The sequence below is a fragment of the Psittacula echo genome, assembly GCF_963264785.1.
Source record: "Psittacula echo genome assembly, chromosome: 14".
Classification (NCBI taxonomy): domain Eukaryota; kingdom Metazoa; phylum Chordata; class Aves; order Psittaciformes; family Psittacidae; genus Psittacula; species Psittacula echo.
Window position 1 is genome coordinate 5735336 of NC_137750.1, and position 27706 is coordinate 5763041.

The 27706-nt window shown below is 52.9% G+C and overlaps 1 protein-coding gene across 1 annotated transcript in view; it reads right to left on the reverse strand.

The window, feature by feature from the left end:
* Positions 1 to 17243: 17243 nt before the first annotated feature.
* SLC39A11 (solute carrier family 39 member 11) overlaps positions 17244 to 27706 on the reverse strand; it is a gene marked incomplete at its 5' end in the record, with an annotated part of 74805 nt that continues 64342 nt past the window's right edge. The window contains 3 exons of the mRNA XM_080629502.1: positions 17244 to 17531; positions 17691 to 17849; positions 18876 to 18974. Coding sequence (XP_080485628.1) covers positions 17453 to 17531; positions 17691 to 17849; positions 18876 to 18974 — 337 coding nt within the window. The 3' untranslated portion in view covers positions 17244 to 17452. The remainder of the gene's footprint in view (positions 17532 to 17690; positions 17850 to 18875; positions 18975 to 27706) is intronic.

Genomic DNA, 27706 nt, shown 5'->3' on the forward strand with positions numbered 1-27706 from the left:
TACCCCAAAACTGAGCCCTGCTCATCACATTGTCTCCCCAGAGGTGTGCAAGTGTCTCACTAAGGACACCACCAGGCTCCCCCATTTCCTCTTCACCTCCAACTTGCCAAGGAGATGCTGGGCCCACATGTGCAACATCAAGTCCATAGCAGAGCTCTAGCTGGCAATGAAGTCCATGCATAGCCCCACCATAGCAGACAACGGGTCCTGTTATCCATGGTTTCAGCAGCATAGAGAAGCTCCTGTCAGCTTTAACTCCTAGAGCTGACTTCCAAGCTGGCTGCATCAGAGATCAGCATTTGGCCACCACCTACAGGAGTACTCAGACTGCCTCTTGGTGTCACTGGCACCCCAGGTGCCAGCAGCAGGTTCCTGTTCCTCCAACAGTGATAGAGCCTACCTGGGCACACAGCAGTGTGCACTTACCTGCTGAGAGCAAAGATGGGCACCTGACAAAGGAGCACCACCATCATCCATCCTACACATCCTAAAGGATCTGCACCCCCTGACTGCCAGCACTGAGCCCAATCACCACAAATGTGGTTCCTAACTTAGGAAAAACTTCCTAAAGTCAGAAGCCACTCCTGAAACACACTGGCCTGGAAGTGCAGCTCAAAGGACCACCAGCAGGAGCTAAAGTACACTTGAATGGCAGGAGTGAAGCCCCCATCCATCCCAGACTGGAGAGGATGTGTCACTGAAGTCCCAAAGCATCCTGCATCCATCAGGCCCAGCACAGGACACATTTAAGCAGACCATGGCAGGACTTCAAAGCCAGTCGTAAAGCTCCTATACATACCTTGAAAAGACCTTTTTGCCCTGGTGACCAAGTCACGTTGCTGTCTTAGGCTGAGCTTAGAACAGGGCCACCACTGCTCATTTCCACCTTCACCAGACTACAGAAGGTATTGCTGCAGCCATACCCAACAGATGACAGCTCTGATCCCCTCCTAGGGAGAAAAAGCAAGACTAAAACCCCAAGGAGTAAGCTTCAGAAAGAGCCTAATTAAATAACATTTGCTCCTGATATGAAACCCATTCTGGGGTTCTCTTATTGCAGGAACACTGCCCAACCACCCAGGGATCAAACACATGTATTTAAAGGCTTAGCTTTCAGCCCTCAAAACCCATCTGTGGCTTGGCAGCAAGAGCCAGCCAATGGAAGGGAAGATGTCACCTTCTCCAAGCATGGGTGCAGCACCACCAAGGTCTTCACACCTCAGCTCAGCTTGGGAGGAGACCCTTAAGGATGAAGCAGAAGTGAGAACCTCCCCAGCCACACCTATCCCAGTTGGCCTACAGGGAAGCACTGCCTGCGATTCAGATGCTGCCACGGGGGGAAAACCCCCAGAATAAGGATGCGGGAAGCCCTGAAGCTCTGCAACCAGTCTGCAGAGCAGGACACGAAGCCACTGCGCATAGGCTCTGTCTCCAGGGACTAGTAAGGCAACGCACTGTAAACCCTAATCCTGTGTTAAGAGCTTTCATCAAAAAGGAATGGTATTTATTAGGGAGTTATAGGAGGTAACGAAAGTGTTTTCAGGCAGTGTTTATAGTGACATGGGAGGCTTTATGCTAGCATTTACCCCTTCGTTTTTGTTTCAAATACATCTTTCTGATGAAATAAGCCATTCTGAACAAGGCCACCCTTTGTAAGGCGGTTATAGCTTTCTGGCCAGCCTTGGTAACTGGCAGAGCTCTGTGCTTTTCTTGCCCTCTCTTTTGTTGCTCTGCTTCTCTGCTCAAAGTTCAAACAAACCAGAAACCCCCCAGCAAGCTGCATTGTGCTCCTGGCATTATCCCCCCATTGTCTGCCAGAGCCACAGGGAGCGGGTGTGCCCCAAACATTTCAGCTCCTAAACTTTAAGGCACTCTCATCATTTCTTCTACAGAAGAACCCCCAGACAGAGGAGTTTGAGGCCAAAACAGGCGAGATTTGGGCCAGTTGCTCCTAAAAACCACCCAGCACTAAGGAGAAGCGATGCTATTGTATCACATGCGTTTAAAACTAGGCATGGGAGGAATGCACACCAAAATCCAGCCCTCGGAAGAGCCCAGGTCTTCCAGATTTCACAGCTCTGCTTTGTTGCAGGCAGAAGCCTTCACTTAGGAAAGAGCCAGGTCCCAACATCCCCTAAGTCTTCTCTGCACCCTGCAGCACACTCAGCAGGCAAGTGCAGGTGAGATGACACCTGAGTGTGGTTTGGAGACATCTGAAAGCCTATAATACATAGTTTAATTTATAGCTAGCCCTCAAACAGCTCACGATGCCCACTGCAAGTGACTGTGACCAACAGATTTCCCGGTCTGTTTTAGGGCTAAGTCCAGGAGCTGTGGGGTTGAGACCATTTGGGTTGTTTCCCCCACAGCACTGATTTACTGCTCCCAAAGCATTGGGCAGGAGAAGCACCTGCAGCACCTGCATCTCCAGCCACTGTAAGCGAATCTGCCAACACACAGCACCTGAGTCCTGCAGAGCAGCCACCAGTGACCGCTGCCACCATAGCTCCCATCTCACCCTGCCAGAGCTTCTGCTCTGTGGCTTGGGGACACCATGAATGGAACACTCCCAGCCCTCAGAGCGAGGTTACCTCCTCCTGCCATTGCAAGACATGGATGGTGTTTCTCTTCACATACATTGTGCTTGCAAAGCACCTTCACGCTTCAGTTAGGGACCCTCTTTGCACCAGAAAACCACTGCCATTCATCAGCACCCTATGGAAGGTTATCACCAACACATCAAAAGAAGCTTGAGGGATGCCACATCTCAGACTACATTTCGTTTTGAGACACCTGAACATGGAAAGCAATAAGGAAGCTGCTTTGGAGAAAGAGCAAGACCAAGCAGTTCTGGTTCTTCTTGCAGCAAAGCCTTTGAGAAAGGAAAGCACAGAATTATTGCAACACCCTTCTGCCCCAGGAGGTCTCTGTCAGGGGGCTCAAACTCAGCACACATGTAGGATCCCAAACCTGGGGGAAGGATTGAGCTGAACCTGGGAACAGTTTTTGCCACCCATCCCCAATTTTACAGGGGAATGGGAAAGCTGATGTCCCGAAAGCACCACCTGCCTGCCAGCAGAGCAAAAAGGCTTCCTTGCATTCCCTGCCCCAGCTTCCAAGCTGGAATCTCCCTTTCACAGTACCAGGCAGACCCAGATGCAGCTTCTTCCCCAGGCCTGAGTCACATCCCAGCCCTCTCCCCCTCTTCCATCCCACCAGCTGTGCCTGTGATTATAAAAAGATGTCTCAATTAGCAAGAGCTGAGCAATTCCTCCGGTCTCCAAACCCTTCAGAGGAAACACATTCCAAGCCGGCAAAGAGCAACACTAACAATGTCTGGGCAATAAAAGCTTCTCTTGTTTATATCAAAGTAACCTCAAACATCCTTTCCCCAAACAAGCATCCCTCTCCCTCCATGGGGATCAGCAGCTCACACATTGGGAGGACTGGTGTTCTCTGGGTTCCTGGGAGCAGACAGCACTTATGTCTGTGTGTGTTACTGGTTGCAGGTCTAGACTGGTGTGGGCTTTTTGTTGTAGCGAGCAAAATAAGGGAGTCATTCACATTTCCCCAGAATCCACACAAAAGTGCTCTTGTGCATCACGGATACTTTGCATCACCAACCCCAATCGAGTGTTCCTTGATCCCAAGCTCATGCCAGACAGCACCTAAGGGTGGGAGACCCTCAGATCCAGTCAGGCAGGGGAAAGGGCTGCAGCTCCCAGGGCCCAGCCTCAGCATCACCTCATCTGGGCACCTGTCCCGGGTGCACCACAGCCACTATGAGCTCTTCCAGGGAGGTTTTCCGATGGAAGGAGAAGGAAAAAGTCCCGGTGCGCGTGTGCCCCCCCAATAAAATAAATAAAATCAAGAATAAGACACCAGAAAACCTCACCTCCACACGGTTTTCTTTAGAGAAAAAGAGGAATCCTTCCCCCTCACACCAGCCGGGACCGGGCTTTCGCCCTCTGCCCGAACAAGGAGCATCCCCGGGTGGGAGCCACCAGCCCGGGGGAGAAACATCCAGACCCGACAGGACACAAAGGCAAAAGGAACCGCCACACGGAGCCGACACCGGGGACACCAGCAGCCCGCTCGGCGCCCCTCCATACCGAGCACAGGAACGGAACCGCGGCAGGACCAAGCGCTCGGCGGGGATGCCCCGAACCAGTCCCCCCTTGGTCCGAGCGGGCACTTACCTCCGGCGAGCAACTGCGCTTCCCCCCGCATCCCCGGGAGCAGCATCATCATCCGCATCCTCCATATCCACCGGCGCGGAGCCGGGTACCAGTGGCGGAGCGGGCGCGCAGGTGGCCGCGGGCCGGGACCGGCGCCTCTGCGGGCAGGGATGCTCCAACTGCGGGGCCGGGCCATTCCCCTCTTATATATCCCCGCGGGCGGGCGGCGCGGCTTCACGGGACTTGTAGTTCCTCCCCCCCGGGCCGGGAGCCGCCTCCCGTCCTCCGCCCGTCCCTCCCTCCGTCTGTCCGCCCGCGGGAGGGGAGCGGGCTCCGGGCGGGGATGCTCCTCCCCGCGGTGGTGGGGAAGAGCCGGCGGTTCCGCTTGGAAAAGCCCCGCGGTTCACGGGATTCCAGGAGCCGGTCCCACGCCGAAGTGCTGGGTCAATGAGTAACCCCAGGGAATGCTTAGCACGGAGAGCGATCGCTTCAATTGTCCCCTGTATTGGTTATTGTTTAGTTTAATTATTGTCCCAATTATTAATTTAACTTAATTATTAACCCATCTGTGGAATGAATGAGCAATTAACCGTGCTGTTGACTTAGGGGCTAATTTAAGGCTCATTCTTGCAAGCACGCTCGGTCCTGGCAAAGTCACCCGCATGTCCTCACTGCGCAGGACCTTGTCCCGCTCGTTTCCCTGCTGCTCTACGAACGTTTGTCTCTGTCCAGGGGGTTGTAATGGGGAAATGCCCCAAAGGGAACACCAGGAGGCAGGTGGGAATGGCAGGGCCAGCGCCACCGTGCCCACTGCTCTCTCAGACAGAACCAGGACAGCCAAATTTGGGGCAAGGGAGAGCATGGAGTGTGCTGAAGGTGCTGGACAAAGGGGGACGATCCTGTGCACCCCTCATCCAGCAGGACAGCAGGCTTAGCTTCGGGTGGGAAATGTCCCAACCCGTCACTCGCACAGGCGCAGGGGTCCGTATCCAGCATCATCCCACCTGCCCTGGGCTGGGATTTATCCTCACAGGCTCAGGAGAGCGGCTGGAAGGAAACCACAGAAGTTTTCTAGGACAAGTGAGCAAGGGAGGCTGGGGAGAGAGAGGGAGAGCGAAGGGGAAGGGAAAAAGTCCCTCCTGGCAGGAGTTCAGGGCCCAAAGCCGGAGTGGAAACGCTTCCCTTCCCCTAATTGCTCCGGGACCAGATGAATTTCTTGAAGAAACCGCAAGTGCACGAATCACATTGTTGTGCTTGTGTTGGCTGCCTTGGGAAGGAGGGAAAAGGTCATCGTTTATGGTATACTAAACAGGGAAAAAAACCCATATTTTAGCGCTGTGGAAGAGGGGGTTGAGCTGCGTTCTCATCCCCAGGCCTGGAAATGAAAACCTGTTTGGCAAGCGCCAGAACGCGACTCGCAGCGAAGAGCAGAGATGGGAAAACGTGGTGCTATGGGGCTCTGCTGCAGCCCCTTGTGCCCTGAGTCACCCTATCCTGTCCCATCCCAATCCCTTGGCTGGCAGGGCGATGTCCACGTGCAGGAGCAGGGATCCAGGCACTGCTCCCACGGGATTCATCATCCCATAGGGGCTGCCTGTGCCATCTCGGCTGCACCGCTGCAAGTCTCTGCAGCTTCTGTGCCCAAGAGGTGCTTCACTGCCTGCCTGATGGTCCTGCACTGGTGGGAAGTAGCAGGAAAGTCCTGAATCCCGGCTCTGAGAGCTCCTCTGGATTGGTTCAAGCCCAGGATTTGGCTGCTGTTTTCTTCCCTTTCTCATTGCTCAGTAGAATGATGGAAGCACAGCCTGAGCTTGGATGGTTGGGCTTTCAGAAGACGAATAATCATGTTTGTAACATCATTAAGAAGCTTTGCTCCCTTTCCTAGCGGCCTTGCCTTCAGAACCACAAGCCCACAGGACATGGTGCTATCAGACATCACCCCCCAAAGCGCTGCAAGGCTCTGCCACAGCTCCACAGGCTTTTGCCAGTCACATCTGCCCAGTGCAAAGGACCATGCAAAGTCCCTGGGTGCTGGTGATGTGCACAGAGACCCCCAGCCAGCCCCTAAGGAATGAACTGGAAAGGAAAGGTGCGCTCCTCATTCCCAGAGGCGCCTGGCATTGATTTATGGGATGCTCTCCCAGCCCCGGTTGTGCAAGAAGATGACGTGATGGTAAAAGGCTGTGGAAGATGCTGAACTCTGCAGTGCCGGTGCCAGGTGAAGCAGCGGGTGAGCAGGCGCAGGGCTGAGCACACCCAGGCATGGCCTTGCGTGACTGCAGCGGGCTGGAAACACAAAGACATTGTTTTTAAGTGATAGCCACCCCCCCTTCCCCGGCTCCTTGCAGAGGACAGCATTCCTGACTCGCATTCCTCAGCCACTGCTGGGATGGGGAGGGGAGACCTGAACCAGAGGGAGAAAACACAGTTTTAATGAGGAGAATAGCCCGTGTGCTGGAGTGATGGTGGCGGTGGTGTGAGCAGAATTGCCCATAAAGCAAGATAAAGTGCATGGGGATCAGGTAATAAGGTAATTATGGTGTAAGAATGTCAACCAGATGTTTCCAAGTCATGCACAATCAGTGGTTTCCCAACAGATCCGCTCAGAGCAGCTGAAAGCATCCTTTATCCCAACAGGGAAAGCACCACGAGGCGAGCAGGGCCCATCTGCTCTAACCTGCAGCAGCATCGGCCTGTTCTGGGAGCGTGGAGCCAGGAAAACTGCTTCTGCTTGTAAAAGCTGTGTTAGTACAAACACCTCCTCGGTAGCATGCTCGGGTTCACAGCCTGGGGTCCTGTTACTTTTACCACACCACTTTGTGAACGGCAGCTCTATAAAGCGAATGGCACCTCTATAAAGTTCACTGTGGACTTTGCTGTTGATTCTTACCAAAAAAAAGGTGGGGGGGGGAAGGTGTTTTGTGATGGGCACCAGCATTGGCAAAAGAAAGCAGAGATTTGGGAAGGGTAAGCTGGGAATGAGTTCCCACAGGATGGCTGTTCCCAGGGCCTGGCCAGCACCGTGACCTCTGGAAGTCCTCTGACCTTCAAATACCCTCCCCAAACCCGTTAAATATACATAAATATATGGAAGTATAGAAACAAAAAGCTTTCTATTTCATGTGCTGAGAATGCCAAGTGTCTGCGAGAGCCAATAAAGAGCCATTGCTCCAGGGAGCTGCGTTTCAGGTAAAACACAAATACCCTGAATCTTTACCCAAAACTTGACCCAAAAATCGAAAAGAAAACCCCTGATGTTTTGCAAAAGAGGAGGAAAAACGTGGTTCCAGGTTTCCAGAGTTACCCCCGCACTGGATCGCAGCCTGGATCACGAGCGGGTCCCTGGGAACGATGGGCTGTGGGGAACGGTGGGAAACCTCCTTGGATGGAGCTGGAGCAAAGCTGTCTCAAAAGCAAACCCATCCCAGTTCAGAGCTAAGGGTCTCAGCAGCTGCAGGCTTAGAGCCCAAACAGGGAAGAGGGACTGGAGGCAACGTCCCCATCAAAACACATGGGGACCACAAAAGTGGGTGTCAGCAGCAAGTCAGTCCCAGAGGAAAGCCAGGGCAGGACCATTGCATTTACCACTGGGTAATAGACAGCACAAAGGGCTGGCGAGGGCAAACTCCACCTTCCCCAGCACAGGGACCCCCAGTTCATTCCCCATCCAAGCAGAAATCCCTACGTTTAATCCTCATTCTCCCAGACCATGCACCCTCTGACATCCACAGCTGCTCCTGCAAAGCCCCTTGGGCCCATCTCAGCATCACACCCCAAGAGAGGAACAGACATTTCAAGACAACCAGGAGCAATTCCATACCCTGCTCCCAGACTTCCTGCCTGCTCACAACATCCCACCCGCCCTTCCTAGGCTCCCCAGCGCAGTAGGAAGGGAAAAGCCATTGCAGCTATGAGAAGAGGCACATCCGTCACCTATTTGCACAGTGACAAAAGCAAAGCAGGGAAGAGAGGTTTAAATGCCATTGCCAAGGTCAGGCAGGAGCTCTGGGGCTCAGGACCTGCTGCTCCCCTCCATGGCACCATCTCCCACCCAGGCCCTCAGCCAGGCAGTGGGGGGAAGACCAACCAGCCTTCATCCCAATGGCAAATAGCCGATAAACCCCCGAAGTCTCCATATAATGAAAGCAAAGGAAGGGAACAGGTAAAGTTATGAACCATGAAATCAAAATCTGCTTTATGCTGGGATTAGGACAAAGAAAACTCACGTTCCTGTGATGCTAACCCCATGCCAGGGTACATATAGGCTGTGTGTTTTATGCTTAAGTTACTTAAAAAGACCTTTAAAGCCAAAACACTGTTAAGCAGTACATTGTGTGCTCCGCCGGGAAGATAAATCCATTATTTAAACTTGAAAAGGTGACTCATCTAACATCTATTATAGCAAAGGCATAAAAACACACACACACGCAGCGAGATTTTCAAGGAGCCCAGTGATTTAGTGTCCCTTTCTTTCGCTCCCCACACTTCGTGCCTCCTGCACAAGGATCTATTGAGAAGCTGCAGAACAAACGTTCCCTTATGCAGCTCCAAGAAAGTCTCCGTCAGTTTGTCGGAGACAGCTGCCTCCAAGCACACTATGGTTACTCATTAACCAGGGCTCCCAGGGCAGGGGAAGAAGGAGCAAACTTAATAGACCCTAAAGCAGAGGCAAGGGGGGAAGAAAAAGAAGGAAAGCAAATAAATACATCAGGTGTCCTGGAAACTAAAGTGGGAAAACCCAGGTGGCACCATGGGCATCGCCAATGCAGAGGGTCCGGGGAAGGGCAGCTACCGGAGCAGGAGGGGACAATGCCATGGGGAGTAAACGTATGGGGACAAAAGAGTGAGATTATTAAAGGGAAAGAGAAGAAAGAGTGGGGACAGAGAGGCACTTGTGTTCTGCAGTGCTTTATATGCTCCGGGTGCCGGGGGAGGATTACTTCATTGCGGAGAAGTTGCCCGGCTCTGCTCCGCAATGGAGGGATTCATTCCCTCCCCCTTGTACGTTCTGCATGAGAATGAGGGGCTGCTTTGGCTGGGGAGCACTTTGCAGTGGGTCACTCTGCTCCCGAGGCCTCTGGCTGCCAGGAGAGCCAGTGGCTGCTCCAGTGTCCCACAGCAAAGCATCCCTCCTGCAGGCAATAAGGATGGGGAGGTCTCCTCCTGCCACCCCATCACTCAGGTACACTCAGGTTTCCACTTCCACCTTCACAGGGATCCCTTGTTCTCACGATGGATCTTAGTACATGAGGTCCATCCCCCAGCCAAACGGTGGATGGATTCTGCCCTGTCCACATGAGACTGGCTGCTCCCATGACCATCGCTATAAACCTGGGGACAACATAGACCTCACACCACTGTTCACAGGGCCAGCAAAACACCCAGTATGAACCAGCTCTTCCAGCTTCCTCCCAGGAGACCCTCACAGCATGTACTGCTTTTGCTGAGGCAGCATCTCCCATCACTGAGATGCCCATTTCCCATAGGCAGGGGCCTTCCACGGGAAGCAGATGTTCCTACCCATAGCCCTACCCATAGGCATCCTCCAACAGAGCCATCAGAGGCTGACCCACTGCAAAGGGGATCAGACAATGACTCTCTGATCCCTTTTGGGCAGCACCGTGACTCCAGGTCACCTTCTCTGTACCAGGTATCAAAGTGCTCTCCCAAGGGCTGGGCTCTGCTGGCAGCAGCCTGTGAAAGGGAAGGTGAGGGCTGGAAGCAGCTCCCTCCCATGCAGGTCAGCCGGTGCTCCGTGAAACAGGTACCTTGTGATGAGGGGCTCTGTGAGATGTTAAACATCTGGAGCTCAGGCACAAGGCAGCCTTTGTGCAGCCCTGAATTATCTGCAATAAAACAGCACTTGTTTCGGAGAGCTTCAAGGAGAGGGGGAGGGAAGGGAAAAAGAGGAGAGAGAAGCCACCGGAGGAGGAACCTCGGAGCTCCCGCTGGTCTCGCCAGCGTTCTCCACACAGTGCAGGGTCACTTGCTGCAGAACAGCAGCCCAAAACCCTGCAGAACCCCCCTGTGCGGCCACATCTTAAACCATTGCCAAGGGGAGACGAGAGCCAAGGGGACACCTTCCACTAGAGCAGGTTGCTCCAAGCCCCGTCTAACCTGGCCTTGAACACTGCCAGGGATGGGGCAGCCACAGGGAAGAACTTCCTAATGCCCCATCTCAACCCCCTCTTTGGCAGGTTAAAGCCATTCCCCTTGGCCTGTGCCTACAGGCCCTTGTCCAAAGCCCCTCTCCAGGTTTCCTGTAGTCCCTTTAAGCACTGGAGCTGCTCTAATGTCTCCGTGAAGCCTTCTTCTCTCCAGACACCATCCCCTCCTGGCTCCCAGCTTTGATGTTTCCCGCTGGTATTTTCAGATTAATTGATTTGAGAAGCACTGATCAAACACTAATGAAAAGGACCTGAAAGGTTGATGTCCTTAAGAAATGGATGTCCAGCCCTTGCTACACACGGCTTGGGAAAGCTGGAGCTGGAGGTCTCTGTGCCTGGCGGAGGCTCCCGCTCCCTCCCAAGCATCCTGAGGGAGGTTGCAATGCTTTACTTTATCAGCTTGTCATCTCGTGTGAGCAAGACATCAAGAGGCAGCTGAGCTGAGGATGATTTCACATCTTTCGTTGGCTGAAAGGCAAGGCAGATCCTCCTTGATTCCCTTTGGGAGCTATGAGAGGTTCAGATAAACCGCACTGGTGTTTTGGTGTGGAGCTGGACTCTGCTCACCTTTGAACAAAGCAGAGGGGAAGAAGATTTGCACAAGGCAAACAAAGTTCCTTTCACTTCTGGGCCTCTTTTGAGCCTGGGGAAGCAGCAAGAGCAAGGACAGGGCTCAGAGGCAATGGAAAACCACAGCTAAGGTTCATTTAGGAGATGAGGCTCACTCGGGAGTGATGGGGACCTCTCCATCCACTCTGTGCAGTGGACAGGGCAAGGACAGCCCCTCTCTGGACCAGAGCATCCCATCCAGCATCCCAACCCATACTCACGGTGCCAGCGTGGCCGAGTCCCCCAGCAACCCATGAAACCAAATCGGGCTGGAGCTGCTGCTGGCTGCGAACTGGGAGGGAGGAACAATCCCCCCAGATCTCTTTGTCTCCTTTCCACCCACCAGTGCTGCCTTTACACAGCAATTACAGAGGCCTTGGGGGCTTTCACACCCAGTCACCTGGGCCTCCTAGTTCTAAACAGCTTAATTTAATGACTTGGGAAGCCCTGGGGCCCCCTTGTTGTCTGGATTTGTTTCCCTGGTCTCCAAAAGGTTTTTCTCCACATGCAGCCACCCCCCAGAACGGAGGGGTTCAGTGAAACAAGCACTTAAGACACCTCCATCCAATTCCCGGGGGTCTCTGACTCCCAGGGGCACACCAGCAGCTCTGGATTCAGGGGAAAGGACCAGCAACCCCCACAAGGAACTTGTCCATCCACCAGGACAAGATACAGCCCGGAAAGGAAAGGGCAAACCAAAGCATGGTGTGAGATGCTGCTTCAAGCTCTGCATCCACCCTAATGCCTGCCCCTCCTGCCAACCCAGGCTGAAACACCAGGATGGGAAAACTGGGATGTTCCCACCCTCACTGTTGTAACCTTGGGAAATAAAGGGAAATAGAAAGGGTTGGGAGTGCTGATGGTGTTTGGCTGTTCTGTGCAAGAGCTGGGGCTGGGGGCCGACAGAGATGGGATCCTAGAGGAGATGGGATCCTACAGGAGATGGGATCCCAGAGGAGATGGCGGTCCCTGGGAGAAGCCCAGGGAAACGGGGAGTCCCGCACCCCATCCGTTACCAGCACCTCCCTCCATTGTTTCCCAACCAATGTTTTTCCCCATGACCTAATCTCCCTTGGCTCTCGCTGGTAGTTTTATGGCAGGGAAGTTATGCTGCAGTAAAAGGAAAGCAGAGCCAGGCCATTCTCTTCCCTCCTGTTTTCACTGGGGTTTCTGTTTTCTGCTCCAGGCACAGCAGAAGGATGGTAGGAGGTGAGATGGGAGCAAGCGTGTGCTGGGTCTGCTTTCCTTGTTCCTGTAAGAACAGGAGAAGGCAACAGCGAGCAGGAGGTTTAGGCACCTCCCCATGCAAACCAGCTCTGGACACAAAAGCTTTTTGGTTATCACCAGCATTTTGTCAGATTACATTAAAATCAACCTTCAGGCTCTGTTCCCTGCTCTCAAGACCCCCCCCATAGGATTATAAAGCACAAGAACACTTCCCAGAAACCTCAATCAAGGATGGGCTATTTTCACTCCATTCTTGCACTAGTGGCTGCTTTCCACACTGTAAAAGAAAAGAGGTGCTGAGATTGTTGCTGTGCAATATGCAGAGCTCGCAGTGTGAAGTTCTCCCTCTTTTCTCATTAGGAACAACACTCTGGATTGAGGAATTCGCAGTGGAGTCGTTCCTGGAACAAGGACACATCGCCTCACCCTCACGTTGACCTTTCCCGCTCACACAACACATAAGGAATCACATGGAAAACGTCCCTCTGAGCTGGCATAGAGGAACCTTTCTGCAGTCACCACCCTTCTATCAGCCAGCTGAAAGGAAGTTTAAGTAAAGCAACCAGGAGAAAGGTAACCAGGAGCTCACCAAGAGGCCCAGAGAAGCTGTGGCTGCCCCATCCCTGCCAGTGCTCAAGGCCAGGTTGGATGCGGCTTGGAGCAAGCTGCTCCAGTGGAAGGTGTCCCTGCCCGTGGCAGGGGTTGGAGCTGGAGGAGCTTTAAGGTCCTTTCCAACACACACTATTTTTCAGGTCCATGACCATGCAAGACTAAACACAGGCACTTAGGGAGTCCAATGTACGCCTAAAAGGAGACTGGCACTAATCTCTTCTAGAAACAGAAGTACCCCATATTATATCTGCCCAGGAAAAGGGCACCATGAGCCGAAATTTCCCTTCTTCCCTCCTGTCCCCCATAACCAGGCTTGTTCCTGAGGTTGAAGCATCCATCCTGGGACTGATGAAGGCAAATGCAGCATGGCCAGGGCCAGCGTGACGGGCTTGGGGTGCCTGAGCAAGCCCTTGGTAGCAGAGGAGCCGTTCGCTTGCTCGGAGCCTGCTGCCTGCGTGCACGCACGAGAGCGGCTGGGTTTTAATTGCAGCCCCGTTGCCAAGTACAACAAAGCCTGCAGACAAAGAATAGGAGTCGTTTTGTCTTCAGGTTTGAATTGTTTCTTTCCTAAGGGGAGGGGAGGGAGGTGAAATCCATCCCTTTATAAGCAATGACTCAGGTGCTGCGATCTACCCCGGGCGCGCATCTCGCAAGCCCGACTGAGGTTTGGTGCCGTGTTTTGTTTGGCGCCGCGGGCCCTGATAATGGGGTGATTGTTCGGTTGCGTGCAAAGCCCGAGCAAGGGCTTTGCCTGTCCCTGCCCAGCCCTTGCAAACCGCAGCCGCCTTCCCCTGCGCCCCGGTGAGCGCCCCGGCACCCGCGGGGACCCAACCCGTCCATTCCTGCTCCCTGAGTCACGGCACGACGTGAGCCAGGTCACAGCGGTGTGGGCAAAGGTGAGGTTCCCCTGCCCCGGCTGCACAGCCGTAGCCATGGACCGTCACCGCGCTCTTCCCGCCGGGAGTGAGCTGAGCTGGGCAGGGAAGGGAAGAGCAGCAGCAAAGGAGGCATCATTCGTGCCACAGTGCCGGCCTCTGTGCCTGCCACGTGCTGCTTGGCATTGCAGGGAGTAAGGTGGGATTTACCTGAAGCAAAGGGAATGGTGCTTTCTCCTTGAACTGCAGGTCCAGGTGGGATGGATCAGTTGCATCCCCAAAGGGAGAAGCTCAGTGCTTTATCTTACATACTCGTAACCACAAATAACCTCCTCTCCAAAGTCCTAATCCTCTGGCAAACACACGTATGGTGCCACTTACCGAAGCTATCCACAGCCTCTCCATCCATCACTTAGTCATAAGTACAACCTGATGCTGGTCCAGCGCAGCTCTCCTGGTTGAATAGGAGTTTCCCCATGGACTCCTCCACTGTCTGCCCACTAGCTGTTAACGGGCCAACTGGGCACTGAGCCCATGGCCATCCACAGGACAGCATCTGCGTGTTCAGCATCTGAAAGAAAAAAAAGCACAAGAAAAGCAGCTTCCAACACCTAAAGGGGCTACAGGAAACCTGGAGAGGGGCTTTGGACAAGGGACAGGCCAAGGGGAATGGCTTTAACCTGCCCGAGGGAAGACTGAGCTGAGCTCTTAGGCAGAAGCTCTTCCCTGTGAGGGTGCTGAGGCGCTGGCCCAGGGTGCCCAGAGAAGCTGTGGCTGCCCCATCCCTGGCAGTGTTCAAGGCCAGGTTGGACACAGGGGCTTGGAGCAAGCTGCTCCAGTGGAAGGTGTCCCTGCCCGTGGCAGGGATTGGAGCTGGAGGAGCTTTAAGGTCCCTTCACCACAAACCAGGCTGGGATTCTAGGATAAAATACACCCAGCACTGCAGTGCTGGGCTCCTTCACAGGATGATGGTGCTGCTCTCCAAGCACCAGCTCCATGCCCAGGGCACACGTGCTCGCACACGCAGCACTGAACCGCTTCCCAGCTTCACCCATTGCCAAAAGCAACCACCTCAGGGCTGGGAAGAGTTGGGGGATTTCCCCTTTCACAGTGAAACACTTGGTCACCACCTTCCAACCCCAAGCCAGCCACAGAGGCACCAGCACATGGGGCACAAGCTCCTGCTGCGGCTTTGGGTTAGTTTTAAACCCCATTGCAATAGACCCCATTGCAATAGCACATACATGCACTGTTTAGAAACAGATCCTGCTCTTTACCCTTTGGAGTTTGCGGCTTTTAGGTGAAGAGCAGCCACAGCTTAAGTTTTCCTTCACCAGTGTAAGGTTTTTTCCTTTTTAAGATAAACCCCAAGAATCAAAAGCTTTTGAGTTTGACTGAAGAATGAGTAAGGGGAGAGAAGTCACCAGCATTGATGCCACAACTTAATGCTACACTTGCGAGGGGCTCAAAGGACATTTCAACCCATTGCAGGCACCGCTGTGCCCCTCCAAAGGCCAAGTGCCACCCATCAGAAGGATGGAACGACAGAAAACCCCTCCCTGTGTGCTCACCATGAGGGTAAGCCCTTGGGTGCTGCAGGCTGGGGGGTTCTCCCCATTTCACTTGACACCGATGCGAAGGTGGAGTTTGGATCAAAGGCAACAGAAACTCCCCCTTCCCACTGACAGCTGGTGTTTCCATGGGCAATTTCAGGCCTGGCCCCCAGCCAGCTTTTCAATCATACCAAGGAGCACATCTATAATTTCATCCACCTCCAGGGTACAAACAGCAACGGAGGATTTTCATATGTGCTTTCTGCATCGCCCTTCCCACTCGCTTCCTAAGGGGCCAATGTACATAATTACCTCGGCTGGCTACATCCAAGCAGGATTAAATGCTTTACATGATATTGTCTCACAGCAATCTCATTAGAAGGCTGCCTTTAAATGTATAATGTGGGGTTTTCGGTACCAACTTACTACCACATGCCAGAAATCCAATGAGAAAATAGCACCAACAGTCTGTGAGCCATTCCGACCCATGGGCACCCCTGAGGTTTCTAAGTCTCAGGTGAAGGCTTTTGGCTGAAAACAGAGGGCTAAAAGCTTTACAAAGATGCTGTTTTCCTGGTTGAGAGGCAGGACCTTCGACAAGGCAGGAATTAAGCTGGAGAAATTAAACGTAGCAGAGCAGAGGGAGGAGAAGCAAAGGCAGGGGTTTATGGCCTTAAAATAAATCAGCGCAAACTCTGAATTTCCCATTTATTGAAACCAATCACAGTTAAAAGGTCAAATCCATTGGCAAACAGTAGTTTTGTATCATCCAGAGTGACACACAAATGAAGTACAAATGAAATCCAACCCAAAACAAAAAAGGAGAACCAAAGATGCATGGCTCAAGCTTAGTTTATTCAAGCCTGTTCCCTTTGGCTGCCCTTCCTGCAGCTTCTCCAGCAGGACCAAAGGGTGATCTGTGACCCCCCCGAGAGCCCCATGGCTGTGGGGGGACTGAGATGCTGGCAGCAGCCAGGTGGTCCAGTTATTCCTGCTTCAGGGTTGAATGAACCCGCTTTGACTGGAGACAGAAGCACCCTTTGCAAAGAGGGAGGTTTGGTTTCCAGCATCCTTCTAACTCATGCCCCTCACTCGAGCGTGCACCAGGCACTGAGCCTGGACAGGACTGATCCTGCCTGGGAATGACCATTCAACAGAAGATGCTTGGAAAGCAGAGGGTGAAGAGGCAGTACACAGGGTGTGTTTCTGACTCTTCAGGTAGGGTCATTCATTCACCCTGATTCATTATTTCATCCTGGCGTTGCTCAGGAAGACGAGAGCTGCCGGCACACTCCTGATTCGGCTCCAAGCTCTTCTGTGGAGTAACACACCAGGAAAACGCTGCCTTGGCTTTTGGGAAGTTATGGACCATTGGAACCAAGAACCACAAACCAGCCATCGCTTGATAAGGCCAAACACAGTCACAGGCCCATGTGGAAACGTATCCTGCTGTGCACTGGTCAGGCAGCACATCGACAACACCACGAATGACCACACCTTGCCTTTCAAAGAGTACACGCTAGAAAACACAACAATTCCCCTTTCCCGTTTGTTTTGTTCCCAGACACACAACTCATTGGCTCAGTGCCCCATACAGGAGATAAATCTAAGCAAAAATGACATTTCCATTTCAGAGATATCCCAAGAAAATTCTGATTTATTTGCCTGGACTATTCACATCCATCAAAACAAATACCCTAAAACAGTCCCAGGCACCTGCAGGATACAGGAGACCTCGATCCCGCAGACTGCTCTATGTGCCCTAATGCCTTCACCTGCCTTTCAAATTAAAGGGACTCTAAGGAGTTTGCTCCACTCAAATGCCTTGTTCTGACCCACAGACCAGCTTAAACACACGACAGTGAATCTCTTCTCTTCTACAGAACACAGATGATTGAAACCCAGAGTGACCTGACTCGGAGCAACCAGCCCAGTGCGGAAGGGAAGGACACGGTGACCTGCAGCCCAGCCAACGCGTCATCCAACAACCTTCCCAAGAGGACAAGAACATCTGGTGGCGAAAGGAAACCAGGAACCAGCCCTATTTGTGCTTTGAAAACCATTGACATGACATTGGAGGGGAGGAAGAGAGATAAAATTATAGGAAATCAACACCAAGCCAGATCCAAAAAAATATATACAAAAGAAGTCCAGAGAAAAATGTGTGTCCAGTTCCAAACGCCGCTGCACAAATGGCTCTGAAGTCTTCTCCTGGGGATTGGAGCGCTGCCCTATCCAAGCCCAACATCCAGGGACATCATCACTATAAATCCCAGTATTGAGGTCCAGGACGCCAGCTTCCCGTTGCCACTGAAGAGAGAAAAGGGGAAGGCGTGAGTTCCTAGGAGTCGGGAATGACTTTCCAGACGAGGGAATCACGGAATGGTTTGTGTTGGAAGGGACCTTAAAGCTCATCCAGTTCCAACCCCTGCTACGGGGGTTTAGTCCCAGTCACCAAGGGGGTCTCACCTGGTCTGTGCCTCGGGGATGATATCATCCATCACCACATAGACCATTGCTCCGGCGGCAAAGCCCAAGGCGTAGGGGAGGAGAGGCTCTGCCACCACCACGGCAAAGGCACCGAAGATGCCAGCCAAGGGCTCCACCATCCCGCTCAGCTGCCCGTACCTGCAAAAGGCAGAGACTAAAAAGCACCAGGGACAAGAGGGCACAGCCTTCCACAGGCTCTGCAGCTCCCTATTCCCATGGTCTTCCCTAATACTGCCATGTCCAGGAGGAGGTCTCCACCCAGCCATACCATGCCAAGCCACGTGGACTGTTTTAAACGGGCAATGAAGGTGACTTGACCTAATCTAGCTGATTTTTCCAGGAAGGGAATTAAGGTGTAATCCAATTCCTCCCATTGAAAAGCTCTGAGGGATCTGGGGATCGAGCTCACAGGCAGAGGTGGGTCAGAGAGGAAACACTTCCAACCAGCATCACTCAATCCCAAACCGGCTATCTGCCCACAGCCTCAACCAGGATGAAACTGTGCTCTTCCCCCTCAGTTTTCTTTCCCCCTAGGAGTGTTTTAACAATCTGGGCCATGGGAACTCCCTTCCCGGCAGCAGCAATCCCGGTGCAAGCCCCAGCACCGGCTGCACTGGAGGTGGGTGGGAGGAAAAGAAAACAAAGCTTTGGTGGGAGCCGTTTCCAAGCCCTCCCCATCCATCACCCGGCCGAGCACACGTGCATGGGCTGAGCGCTCGCAGGGTTCATGCCCTTGGCTTTTCCACCTTGGGAAAAGGGAAAAGCCAAAGAGTGGGTTTGAAATCCAGCCTGGAGTGAAGTGAGAGAAAAATGAAACAAAATCATAAAAGAAACCCCAAAAAGCTCTTTAGTGCAGGATGTGGGAGCTGAAGCGGGATGAGGTGATCACCAATGCATCCCCCAGGAGCTGGGGGCTCAGAGCTGAGCTTAGGCCCTGCAGAGGGAGCAGGGCAGCACTCACCGTGCCCCTCAAAGCTGGAAACCAGCAGCATTCCCAGCAGCAGCTCTTGTGATGCTAAAGGGGGACCTGGCAAGTCTGGAGCAATCCCATCCCAAGGGCAGCTTAATGATGGAGCAATGCAGATGGATACGGAAGGAAATCTATAGGCTCATCAGGAGCTGCTGGTGGAGGGCTCTTCATGGGTGAAGAGAAGCTCAGCTTACCAGAATGCTTTCCATGTGGAAAATCCAGCACCACGCAAAGGCAGGCTGACAGCCAGGCCCTCCGGGAAGTTCTGAATCCCAATCCCGATCGCTAAGTTCCTACCCACACACAAAAGCACAAATACACGTACACATTAGGTGAAAAGCACAGCCTGGGGTAAGCTGCAGGGAGCTGGATTAAAAAAGACATTATTAGAGATCTGGTTTTGAATGGAAGCACACCTAGCCCTGGGGTAGCCATGCTAATATTTAACATGAACACAGCAAACTTCATCTTCAAACAGCTCCACAGCGTTTAATCAGCTTCAGCACCAGCCCTGGGAGCAACAGAGACCAGATGGAGGAGAAGAGATTTGTCCTGGGAGGCCCCATGAGGCATTTCCAACATGAGGCTTCCTGGGAGCAGCAGCATCCCTGGACCTGGGTGTGTGGAGCAGTCCCAGGCTCGTGGGTTTGGGGTTCTTCAGTCCCAGAGGTGGCCGGTCCCTCTCCCATCACCTGCCCAGCTCTCACCAGCACCATCATTAGCCATAGCCTTACAGCCATGGGGATCCTGAGCCAGGTTAAAGCCATTCCCCTTGTCGTGTCCCCACAGGCCCTTGTCAAAAGCCCCTCTCCAGAATTCCTATAGACCCCCTTTAGCTATTGGAAGACTGCTCTAAGGCCTCCTTCCCCTCTGCTCCAGGTCCCTTGCAGCTCAGTTAGATTTTTGTTGAAAATCAGGAAATTGGGATGTGGAATTTTCTCCTTCACCAAAGGAACAAAACTGTTGCAACCCCCAAAACGGGTCAGTTTTTATGCCCTGTGCTCCTGAGGCTGAGCAGCATCATGAGAGTGAATGAGAACTTGTTCCATAGCTGAAGCATTTCTCCCATCCTATGTTGGTGTGTCTGGGACACTGGGGGTGTCAAAGCTGCAGCGGTGAGGTGCTGGGCTATGACCTGCCCCAGCCCACAGCTCCGACTGGGACCCCAGCACCTCTCTGCAAGGTCAGTTATTCCTATGCCAGCAGCTGAAAGCCTCCTTTGCTGCTTCAAACACTTGTTTCCTATTAGTAAAATAAGACCGGTGAGAAAAACCTCTCTTGGGTTGTTTAAACTTCTACCAGGGTTTACAGAGGAGGGGAGGGGAAGGGGGCGAGGCTGCGGCTTTCCCTAACCAGGACAGGCCATTACAATCAAAAACATTATTCAAGGCAAAGCGGGAGAGAGGACGGAGGGGGAAAACCATCCCTTTGAGAAAACACTGGAGCCGCTGTCTGCGCGCGGAGCTCTTTTCCTCCTTCCCTCGCCTCGGCACAAAGCAGCTATTACTGGCCCCGACCACAACAAATTAATGGGGTGGGAGAGGGAGGTGTGAATGGAGGGTCTGTACAGGGAGGGTGGGAGCCCCTCCTTGCCCCGATCCCACCGGGAGGAGGGAATCCCACTCTGACCCCTTGCCCTGCAGCAAGCCCCAAGGGAAAGAAAGCCCCGAGGGACAGGAGGAAGGGGAACAAGAGTGCACAATGGGGATGCTCAGCATCAAGCGGGACCCATGGGGCCAGGTCACCCACTTCCCCCAGCTCTCAGCAGGGAGGCAGCGATGCGTGCACCCTCCAGGTCAGGATTTTAACCTGTTTTCCCAAGAAAAAGGTGTTGGCATCATGCGAGGTGGGTGCTGGAGTCAGGCACGAGCACACAAAGCTTCACGTGCGGTGTGGCAAGAGACAAAGGTCACTAGAGACCTAGTGCTGGCCATGGGCATCTCTGCACATGGGGTTTTTCACTCCCACCTTGGGATATCTATGGGGGAGAAAGAACCTCCCAGGCTCAGCATCATGCTGAGAAGGTTCCCATGTCATCTCCTGGCCTCCAGTCCCCTCCATGTCCCCACAAAGGTCTTCTGCTCATCCAGACCGTGCTTCCCCATCCCTAGAACCATTCAACTCTTCCTCCCACTGCAGCTCGGCCTGAACATTTCGGGGCCTTTTGAGCCTTTCCCAGGACACTAATCCCATCAGGATGAGGATAACTCCATGACAACATGCAGGCCAGGAACACATAAGCCTTCCTATTTGCTTTGCCTCGGTTCACTGCACGAAGGGTACCTCCACTTCTACAGCCTAGAGCAGCACCTCGGGAGACATCCAGGCGCTGATGGCAGGGGAAATTTACCTGTGATGCCCCAAGCGTGGAATAAAACCATCCCAAAGGGCCGTTCCTCTCCCCCTTCACCTCACACCTTGTCCGCAGCTCCCGTGTGGAGCCGACGGCAACGCGGCTGGTGAGAAAGGGACTGAATCAAAGCTGCATTGTGTACGAGCGAAACAAAGGCGGCCTTATGACGGAAATAGGTGGGGATTCTTGGAAGGCTTCCCCCGACTGCAAAGAAACACATTGTAAAACAGATGCACAGAGACAGACTGGAACAGCCCGGCTCAGGGGAGCCGAACCTCTGGGTGACCACAGTGAGATACGGGATACCAAGGAGGTGGCAACAGGGAGGGAGCCAGAGGGACAGTCCTCAGGATGAATGGTTAGAGGCATCAGGGTCTCTAAAGGAGGAAGGTGGGGAATAACTGATAGGGAGGCGTTAGAAGCAGATCCCATCCTGTCTGATGGACCACCCATGTCCAGATACAAGACATTTTGCAGACAAGGAGGGCAACCTGTGGCTCATCCCCAACCGACAAACATGAATTGGGCTAAAGAAAGGGAAGCCCAGGGAAAACCATGCCAGACTTTGCCTGGGGATGCACGTGCCACTTGAGCAGCTCTGCCACCCTGGCCAACACAGGAATGTCATTGGCAGCTCCTCCATTTGGGCATAAGGACTCAAGTGTCCTTGGAAGCATCAAGGAACAAGGAGCCAACATGCATTAGACACGTTACCCACCCCAGCTCTCTGCCTCAGCTTCCCCATCTGTAAACCAGCAGTGATAACAGCTATATCCTCCATAACCTGGGAACAGAAAGGTCACTAGCACACACACCACCTTCATGTGAGCTCTGCAGCACCAGCGATGCTGGGATGGGGGTGCCCTTGCATTGACTGAGCCTCTTCTGCAGCACAGCCCCGTGGTGCAGTTTCAAAGAGGAGCAGGTAAAACCTTGGCACCCTGGTGGAACCCCACCAGGGACAAACTCCTCCGTCTCCCAGGAACATCCTGGGGCCGGACCTCCTACCCCCAGCTCTCTTGCCAACTGCTATGGCACCACGCTGCGGGACTCCAAGTTCACTTTCAAAACCAAGTTGGCATCTCTGCATATTTGCAAGGTCAAGGCACAGAAAGCCTTCTATAAGCCTAAACCCTTGTTTTCAAGGGCCTATTCTTTTACAAACTGATTATGAAAGCAGGCTACATATTCTTAACAAGCCCCTTTTCACGACGGCTTTCAGTTCCCTCCAGTGTATAATGTGCATGTGTATTCTTGCATGGCAGGCCCTTACATACTGTTTTGATTGTTATCGCCTTGCCATGAAAGGGCCGATTGTTTGGGGTTCCCAAGATTACATCACGGCTCCCACTCGGGCGCCCGCCGAGGTGTTTGATCAGGGCTCGCAGGTGGGAAGCAGCGAGCACGGGGCCCGCAGCCTTTCCCCATACCTGCCCGACCTGTTCAGCACCGCTCCTCGGCCCCGCAGACTCCCAAGGCTCTCACGCGATGGGAGCTGCAGGGACAAAGGGGTGGCAGCATCCCCTCCACCAGCCCTGATGCCAATGGACCACGGTCTCACCCCGAGCAGCAGCCTGGTCCATCCCTGGCTCCTGGTGAGTCATTGCTTTAGGTGTTTGGTACTTTAAAGCCTAAACCATGGTTTGAGTTGGAAGAGGCCTTAAAGCTCATTCAGTTCCAACTCCTGCCATAGGCAAGGACACCTTCCACTAGAGCAGGTTGCTCCTGCAAAAGCAGGTGGAGGATGTTACTCAAGCAGATTTGCCCTCGGATAACACAGTATCTTTCATCTCAACCACTCAAATCCACTAAGGAAAAAGAAATGGATATAAACCTACTGTGCCTCTTGCTCTGGGGTGCAGCCACCAGCCCCATTGCCCATGGGGACACAGAAGCATATGGAACAATGTGTGTCCCCATCAGTCAGGGGATGCAGCGTGTGCCCCAGCCACCTCCTGGGAGTGGGGAAGTTCCTGTTGGGTCCCTGCTCGAGCCACATGTGCTAGTCACATCCTACTGGAAATGTCTGCCCTGCAGCTCTGCTCCTCGGTAGCCACTTCCATACCTCTTCCAACCTCTTCTCTCCCTCTTCCCACTCAATCACTGGGCTCTAAGCGCTATGCTGCCTGCTCTGTGTCACATCTGCTGGCCTGGCCCCCCGCCAGCCTCAAGCACACCCTGCTCTGCATCCGCACACAGGGAACACTTACAGTCTCAGGAATTTTTACCCTTAATTTATCCCAAAGGCACACAAACCAAGTTCAAAGTCATAAAACCTGCTCTCCCCTCTGACTGCAGCGACCGGGACGTGAACTTTAGCTGAGGAGCAAGGAATTCTCCAGCATTCCCAACACAGATCCATAGGAGAGGTGCTGCAGAACACCCCAGAGGAGCCGCAGCGCAAGTAAGGTTTGCCACACTGAGTACCAGGCTTGGATGTCCCATAGGGCTGGGATATCTCCTCCCCATCGCAGCAAAGCCAGGGGGGCTCAGCCAAAAGGACGTGAGTCCAGACTCCTGGAGCCATGCCCTGATGCCAGTGGCTGCTGCAAGAGCAAGTTCAACCCCTCAACATCAGTACATGATGGGAACCATGGGTGGTTGGTTCCATGAGGGCAGGCACGTATCCAGCACCCGACCGCCTGGAGGGTCCCATCATCCAGGGACTATTTATTCCTCTGGGAGTTTAAAATCTTTATTCTTATCTTCTTGGTTATTTATGTAAGGGTTTGATTTATGAGTCAGCCTCACGCACAGGGTAAAAGTTCACATCTCCCCCGATCAGGGAAGCACAAAGACACGTTTCATGAGCTCCACACGTTCCTGCTCTCTTCTCCCTTTTTCCATGCTTCGACCCCACGGTGCAGCAGGAAAGGCTCAGGGAGCCTTGGTGCTTGCTCCTGCTGCCACAATAAGAGTGCCAATGGGACCTGTGAGCACAGGATCAGGCCAGTGTTGGCCAAGCCTTGCCCAGCTCAGGCTGGTATCTGCAAAACAAGGAGATATGACCCAGCTCACGGCAAAACCCCCTTTGCAGGAGATGCAATTCAGGAGGAATTGCCCTTGTCCTGCTGCTTGCTCTTGTAGCGCCTAATATAAAGCAGGATCATAGACTCATAGAGTCACAGACTGGTTTGGCTTGGAAGAGACCTCAAAGCTCATTGAGTTCCAATCCCCTGCCACGGGCAGGGACACCTTCCACTAGAGCAGCTTGCTCCAAGCCCCTGTGTCCAACCACCACCCACAGATACCGTCCAACTCCAACCACCACCAGCAGGTTTTGGTTAAAACCCTCCAAATTAGAAGCACCTATTTTTAAACACCAGAACAACCCTCATGTGAGACCTCATTAACTCGATTTTAAACCCCATTGGGCTGCAGACCATTTAAATTTGTACATATTCCTATAGGCATACCCTTAAATAAAGCGGGATTTAACGATGTGGCTGCATTGGTCCCGGGTAGAGCTGGAGCTGGAGGGAGACACAGAACCTTATAAAGGTTATTAAAATCTAGATATATTTAAATATAAACACAACAGAAGGTGGGTGGTCTAAAAGCAGGGCTGGGATTATGGCCCACCTATAAGAATTCCCAATAATACCCGCCAATTCATGTTTATAGCCTCACACAAACCCTCTCCTTTTCTCTAGGAACCTTCAAATCACAAGCACGTTTCACATAGACTATTTTACATGCCATGGAAATCTCAGCGCAAATAATGTGCTGGGGCAGGGGAATGGATTAGGGGGGTATTTCTTAGGGACTTTTTTGCCTTGTCCTTCAGCATACATAACCCCATTACTTACAGGAAACAAAAGCCTTGAGCTCTTAATGGAGGAAGGATGAGTGCGGTTCATAAAGACACTATTCTTCCTCCCTGCTAGGGGGTGAAAAGAACTTGAAGGGAATCAAAGCCCAGCTATAGTTGTGGATAAATATATGTCTGTATTTCACTCATCTTCCTGCAGTGACATCCTGATGGAGCTCAGCACCCCACTTGTGCCCTTCGAAGGGCTCACAAACAATTCCCTCCTATCCACATTCGTGGCCTGATGGGGATCATTAGCCAAGAGCAAAATTAAAAGCCCCAGAATAGTTTCTCCTCTTCCCTCTGCTGCAGCATCGCTGTTAAAACACACTGGGGGAGAGCGTGAAAGCACCGGAGCGGCTCCTTTATGCAGCCTGAAAACCTGGAACTAAACAATTTACTAACAGCTGTAGCTATAAAAGGCCCTATTATTGCTCCGTGTACACTAACAATGTCTTCATTCAAATTGCTTCCCCTCCTCGGAGGGTTTGTTTTTAAACCTGCTAAAGAGAGGAACAGGCCACCAGGGCCACAAAGATGAAGCTGGTGTTCAAAGTGAGCTTTGTTTGCCACTATCTTGATAAGATAAACAGGGATAATGGCTTTTCTGTCTCTGCTCTCTTTTCTTTGCCCTCTTTCTCTTATTTTAAGGTGACCAGGAACTGAACGGGTGCATTTTGCAGATCAAAGCTTGCCAACATAGGGCCACCACAGGGTGCTGGACCACTGCAGCACCCAGCCATAGCTCAGCCAGAAACCATCCATTTGGCCAACAGCACACCCAGGGAAGGAGTTGGATCTCCCTCTCAGGCAGGTGAGAAGCCAAAGGGCTCCATGTGGGAGCTGCTCTTGGCACTCCCTGTCTTTCAGGTTGTATCAGCAGACGCAGTGACCACCATAAAAAGAGAAGGAAGCAACCACTACACAGACTTTCCATGGAGCCAGATGTTGTTGGGGAGGCCGGCTCTCTCTCCTAAGTGTTATAAATCAACCCAAAACCCTCCTCAGTCCAGACACTTGAGCAAGGGATAAGGAAGAAGTGGGAGAGAAGAGGAGGGGAAGCTATTTATACAGTGATGTAAATCACTGCGAACAGCCAGTGAGGGATTCACAGCCAGCAGCCCGGCTCTCAGCCAGGCTTTGGAGACCTCCCTGCTGACATGGGAGGTCTTCTTCTCCTGGGGCAATAAACCCAGGCTGCAGCACCCATCCATCCCCTGGAGCTGGGGTGCAGCAGAGGCCAGCCTGACATGGGCTTTCAACCCATCCATTTTGGATAAGGGATGGGCAGGTGAAAAAGTGTTGCCACCAACTTGCCAGCATCAACGTGCTCCAGCAGCATCACCAGCCAAAAGTGACCTCTGACAGCCTCGGAAAGAGCAGCTGCCCCCAAAAACACAGCCCTGCAATGGAAAACCAGCCCCAACCAGACAAGTACTCATTTGCGAGACTCAAAGAGCAAGGAAAGCATCCTCCAAAAAGCATCTTCCCCTCACCAGAGCACAGGGATGGGGGGAACGGACCACCCCGACCTCCCCAGCCTGGCAGGAGGCAGGACCAGCATCACGAGGCCAACGTAAACCAATTCAAGACGTGGTTTGCTGCCAAGAACTACAGCTGGAACCTTGCCTGATCTGAAACGGGTTCCCTTTGCCAGGGGGCTTGGCACGGCTCCCCCTGCATCTGCTTGATGGTAGGACACAAGCATCCCACCACCCATCCATCACCTAGGGGACCCGCAGTGCTACAGGCAAGCATGGGTCCTTGCTGGGGTCCAGAGACCTGATTTACATCAGGGAAGTCTCCCCCACTGGTTTAAATTCACCCTGAGCTCAGTCTCGGCAACCCAGATTGCTGTGACCAAACCAAGTGACCACATTTCTTCAGGACCAGGAAAACCTTTGTGCTCTGCTCCTGGAAAACAAGGTCTCTGCTCTCTGCCTGCATCTGCCTGCATCAGGTACTGAGCAGCAAAGCACCACAAAACCCCAGATTAACTCCCCAGCACTGCAGCAGAATGGGAAGCAGGTCCGGCTGCAGGACAACAGACTACCCAGGCACTGCAGGAGCACAAATGTTTTCCTAGTGAAGAAAACATGTGGCAGCTTTGAAGGCAGCTCAATAAAAACACTGCAGGCCACACAGCTTCCTCACCACACTTTGCTTTGCCCGTCCTGCAGACACGGCCGTGCAGGAGCCATTGGTAGCTGTGGAGCTGCTCTGGGTGAGGATGCACCCGCTGCTGTGTTGGGTGTCATGGTGAGTTCATTATTGGAGCAGTAATGGTTTTTGTTGGAGCGGGAGGAAGCAGGGACACTGTGGTCAGTCTGGCTTCTGCCTGTCGGTGGTGTAGGTTTGTTTATCCAGGATAAGGAAGGGAGGTTACACAGCTCCACAGGACATGGCCATCGTCCCTTCGGCCTCGCACCGTGTCTGCTGGGTGAGGTCTCACCTATGCCACAAACCACGCACAACAAACCAGACCTGCAGCATCAACTGAGGCTTCAAACAGGAACCGGGGAACTCCATCCAAGGTGGCAGAGCTGCTGGAAAGGCCTCAGGAGAGGGATTTGCCACCTGATATTGCACAGCCCTGCAAACATCTCCATAGGGGGAAGCGATTCAAGCTCACCTTGCTTCCCAACTTCCTTCTCCTAATGGCCAAGAAGAGCCCCACCATTCACAAAAGAAAAGCCCTCCAGAAACCTACCCCACTCATCAGGTCTCACTTATTAATACACATCTACCTTCAGGAGAGCTAATTAAAAGGTGCTTAATAAGCACCTTCCAACTGTGTGGTTGTGGAGCCAGCGGCACACTGGGCTTTGTTCCGCACCCCAGCCAGGAGCAGTGCTCTCCTG